At 35.8% G+C, this 5,180-nt stretch overlaps 1 protein-coding gene across 2 annotated transcripts in view; it reads left to right on the plus strand.

Moving 5' to 3' along the window:
- The window catches only part of LOC107582301 (activin receptor type-2A-like), a 23,394-nt gene that overhangs the window by 8,116 nt on the left and 10,098 nt on the right, over positions 1–5,180 (plus strand). For both annotated transcript variants that reach the window (XM_016268067.1, XM_016268068.1), the window contains exons 2-4: positions 2,912–3,119; positions 3,197–3,300; positions 4,501–4,655. In XM_016268067.1, the coding sequence (XP_016123553.1) occupies positions 2,912–3,119; positions 3,197–3,300; positions 4,501–4,655 (467 nt within the window). The remainder of the gene's footprint in view (positions 1–2,911; positions 3,120–3,196; positions 3,301–4,500; positions 4,656–5,180) is intronic.

Here is a 5,180-nt window from a genome sequence, read left to right on the forward strand (position 1 = left end):
ATATTTTAATAAATGTTTATTTTATTTTAAGTAAAGAATGAATATATATATATATATATATATATATAAATATAATATAATTTTTTTTTAATGAATACATGTAAAGTTCAGAGTTTATATGCACTGCGTTTCTTGGAAAGTTTCCTGTTTTCTGAGCTAATCTAGTTTATGCTTTTAACTTGGCATTGTGAGCTATTACTGACTTGCATGACACATTTCTTGGAAGTTCCTCATTTGTAAGTCACTGTGGATAAAAGCGTCTGCTAAAAGTTAGGGTAGCGTTCACCAAACGGGGTTGAGTAGGGTGTTTGTGAGATTGTGATAGAAATACTAATGCTGACTTACATTTACATTTAAACATTTAAACAAATATTAATTAGGAGACATGACATGCCAAGCCACACATAGCTGATTAGCTAGATATTTGTGCATTTGCTTATTAGATTAAATGTTAGATATTAGATAGATGTTTCAGTTTGGCCTTTTTTAACGTTAATTTTACGACCAAGCAAAGCAAAGCTCTTAAAGGGTGTGTGTGTGTGTGTGTGTGTGTGTGTGTGTGCTGCCAACAACACACATATATATATTGACTTCTCTTTATTTAATAAAAAAAGATCTTTCATGAGGAAGTGCTCTGTGCTTCTGTGCTGGAAATGACATTCATGTCAATAAAAGTTCAGATTTTTATTAAATGCGGAAAGTGATCAAACAGGAACTTTATTTCAAGAAAAACAGATCATGTTAAATGGGTCTTGATTCAGGATCATTTGCCGAGAGAAAGAGAATACAACGTTTTTTAAGTGAACTGTCAGAAAGCTCATTGTTTATTTCCTTGAAGCATTGTCTATTTTGTCTAATTCATCTAAAGTTTATCTAATTAAGGCAGGAGTTTCTGGATATTTTATTGCAGCAGGTCTGTCTTAGTGTAATAATCTTTGCACTTTAATGATTTATTGTAGACCACACAAAGTGTGTAATTACTGCGTGGTTGAGCGTCATTGCCCTCTGCTGGTAATAGTTTGTGTGTGTGTGTGTGTGTGTGTGTGATTATTATTATTTAAATACTCCCAGTTAAATAGACAGAGACAACTATAAGGCAGTGTTCTTGTGTGGTAATGCAGATGATATAATGTTCATGTTCAGATTTCAAAAAGAAAACATTAAAGGGATTGATAAAAGCTTTGCATTGACTTCAGTGGAATATGTCAGACTGATGATTTTATCTTAATTCAGATGATTAAGAGAAGATATAGGACTCTTAATGAGAAGGCAGACATCAGAAGGTTCCTCGGGCACAAACACACCATTCAGAAACTCACACGTGACTCCAGAAGAATGAAAGTGACATTTAGGAAAGAAATGATGCAGCACAGAAATATTTCCACCGGCTGAAAACTGAGCTAGCTCGATAACATCGTGAGAGAGATCAGTGCCTGTCGGCCTTTTAATCCTGTGATTTATGAAAGTAAGTCGACTATTACTCTGAAAGCTCATAATTATTTCATAACCACGCGTCTCTGCCCTGCAGCCTGATGAAGGCTTTTCATGTTTGTGTCTCAGAGACGCTTGCGTGGAATTCGGTGAATGTTCAGTGGGCTGAAGTGAATAGAAATCTGTTCAGCGTGTTGAATTATTGAGAGGTCAAAGACGTCTGTCAGCAGAAATGTCCGATTGCTCCACGTCTCGCCTTTCTAGCATTCCTTCCCTTCAGTGAGCTGTTGTGGATGAAATACAAGCCCTTCCCTGACAAACACACACACACACACACTCAGGCATTCCTGCACATGTATAGTATTGTTCAGAAGTTTGGAGTCAGTAAGATTAATGTACAACTTAACACTTTTAAATAAATTACATTTTACAGCTGTTTTAAATTGTAATAATGTTTACAGTTTTTACTGTATTTTTGATCAAACATATGAAGCCTTGGTGAGCAGACTTTCATCATTAAAGATTTTATTAGCTCTTAAAGCAATAATTCACCCAAATTTTAGAATGTCTTATCAGTGAGTAATATCTTAAAATTCACTCTGTTCCTCACAAACTTATAATGTCATTGCAGAAGATCTTCAAAATACAAAATATAAGACATTCATGATTATGCTGCCTTTTAAGACACCTCGATTTAGCCAGCATTGCACTGTAACAAACGCAATAAAAAACTCATTTTTAAACATTTGACCCACTGTCTGTGTCTTGTGTGTTTTTATGCTTATTAGAGTATGGCGTGTTAGTTGTTCAGCAACATCCAACTACTGAAATCAAACATGAGGACCTCTATTCAACATGTTCAGCTCTGCACTGAAAAAAGCATGATTCATTAGATAGTATCTGAAATGTTTGAACTCTGCAAGCTCTAAATATGCTAAAAATGAATCATAATCTTCACTTTTTTAGTGTTTTTTTATGTACTGTATATACGCACACACACACACACACAAAACTGGTTCTTCAGTGGTTCTTTGGGGTGGTTAAAGTGCTATATAACACCATCTTTAAAGATGTATGTGCTATGTAGCCCTTAAAGTGGTTCCCCTATGGTTAAGAGCCAAAGAAGCACTTTTAGTGCTATTTAGTACCATTTTTTAGTGTAAAGGTTCACTGATAATGTTACTCATGGTTTAATGCATGAGTTGAAACACTGTAAAATAAATACTAGTGATCCCTCAGAAATCACTTGTACATGTTACAAATAATTACACAGAAATGACAAGTGACACTGAATTAAATGTGAAACTTTGAAATAGTATTTTCTTGAAAATGTACTCCAATTACCTGTTTTATGTACAACTATGAACGATCATTTTTTTTTACAGTGTACTGTACTTTTAAGATTTGATATGCAATGAGCCTAAACAGACAAATAAACCACGGCTGCTTGGGGCCTATTGCTTTATTCCGTGTGCTTCAGGTGCGATTCTCGGGCGCTCGGAGACGCAGGAGTGTGCGTTTTATAATGTGAGCTGGGAGAAGGACGGGACGAACCAGAGCGGAGTCGAGTCATGCTACGGAGAGAAAGACAAGCGACAACACTGTTTCTCCACCTGGAAGAACCTCTCAGGAGCCATCGAGATGGTGAAGCAGGGCTGCTGGCTGGACGATGTTAACTGCTACGACAGGTACGAGCAGATGCATGCTCAGATGACTCTGTTTTGTAGTGAACCGAGGATGACACATGTTATCTGTGTGTGTGCAGCAGCGAGTGTGTGGAGCGTAAGGAGAATCCCGACGTCTTCTTCTGCTGCTGCGAGGGAAACATGTGCAACGAGAAGTTTCACTACAGTCCAGAGATGATTCAGAGTGAGTAACACACACTTCACACCGCTCAGACACAAACACACACTCAGATATCCAGTGTGAGGCTGCTGGGACTGGAGCTAAAATAAAATAAGCACGCTTCTCTGGGCAGAAAAGCGGCTGCTCAGCAGGAACAAAGCATCAGTTCAGAAGAGCAGGACACAGTGTTCGCCGTAAAGAAGATATCTGGACAGTGTGCACACTTCAAGACTGATTTCAAAGACTAGCAGCAGTGAAACGTGTCTCACGATTGTGACACTTCCAGAGTGTTAAAAAAGGACCGGATAGAGAATCTAAAATATACACTTTCACTTATATATTCATGGAAATTTGATCCTATTATTTCTAATATAAATAATCACTGCTTGTCACTTTAAGATGCACAAAAATTGTGATGGCAATATCGCACGTTTCTTTTCATTTCTCTGAAATCAAACCAAAAAATACAGAAAAAAGCAGTAAAATTGTGAAATATTATTGCAATTTAAAATAAATGTTTTCTGTGTGAATCTCTGTTGAAGTGTAATGTATTTCTGTGATGCACAGCTGTATTTTCAGCATCATTCCTCCAGTCTTCAGTGTCACATGATCTTCAGAAATCAGTATAATATGCTGATCTGCTGCTCAAGAAACATTTCTGAATCACTGCTTGTCACTTTAAGATGCACAAAAATTGTGATGGCAATATCGCACGTTTCTTTTCATTTCTCTGAAATCAAACCAAAAAATACAGAAAAAAGCAGTAAAATTGTGAAATATTATTGCAATTTAAAATAAATGTTTTCTGTGTGAATCTCTGTTGAAGTGTAATGTATTTCTGTGATGCACAGCTGTATTTTCAGCATCATTCCTCCAGTCTTCAGTGTCACATGATCTTCAGAAATCAGTATAATATGCTGATCTGCTGCTCAAGAAACATTTCTGATTATTATCAATGTTGAAAACAGTTGTGCTGCACGATATTTTTGTGAAAACCACGATACATTTAATTTTTCAGGATTCGCAGATGAATAGAAAGTTCAAAAGAGCAACATTTATTTGAAATAGAAATCTTTTGTAACATTATAAATATCTTTACTGTCACTTTTGATCAATTTAATGAGTCCTTGCTCAATGAAAGTATTAATTTCTTTAAAAAAAAGAAGAAAAGTCTTATTGAGCCAAATTTTTGAGTAATTTTTTGTGAATTTCTCTCTCTCTCAGCCACGTCTAACCCCGTCCCCCCGAAGCCGGACTTGTTTCCCACGTTGCTGTACGCTCTGATTCCCGCCATGGCTGTCGCCGTTATTCTCGTCATCTCGTTCTGGATGTACCGGCGTCTGAAGCTGTCGTACCCGCCGCTGCTCGTGCCGTCACAGGTACTGTACCTCATCTCAATGTCATCTTTATACTCAAGACAAATATCTGAAGATGTTTTCTGGAGAACAGCAGAGTTTGGGAATCTTTCACATAACAGTGCAGTTATTAATGAGTATCCATGTGTTTTTGTGCTACTCATTCATAATAACTATCAATTAATCTACCATTGGGCGGCAAATGTTTCACTGCAGGGTGATTTTCTCACTGTATTTTTTTGACTGTATTTTGTATTTTTTCTGCCAGTGGGGTTAGAAAAATTAACTTACTTTTTTCTGACCTCATTGGCAGATATGAAAAACCAGTCTTAATATCTTGTCTTTTTTGCATTTTGCATCCCAAGTGTTAAGTATACCTTTTTTAAATATTTTGAAATCAGTTTTATTTTGTTTCATTTTAATTTTACTAAAAAGTTTTAGTAATTTTGTTGTGTGTTTTTATCATTTTTAAGATGTTTTTATGTGTCCATATATATATATATATATATATATATATATATATATATATATATTGAGTTTTAGTTTTTT

This window comes from Sinocyclocheilus grahami, unplaced genomic scaffold, assembly GCF_001515645.1.
Source record: "Sinocyclocheilus grahami isolate Dianchi unplaced genomic scaffold, SAMN03320097.WGS_v1.1 scaffold43.1, whole genome shotgun sequence".
In the NCBI taxonomy this organism is placed as follows: domain Eukaryota; kingdom Metazoa; phylum Chordata; class Actinopteri; order Cypriniformes; family Cyprinidae; genus Sinocyclocheilus; species Sinocyclocheilus grahami.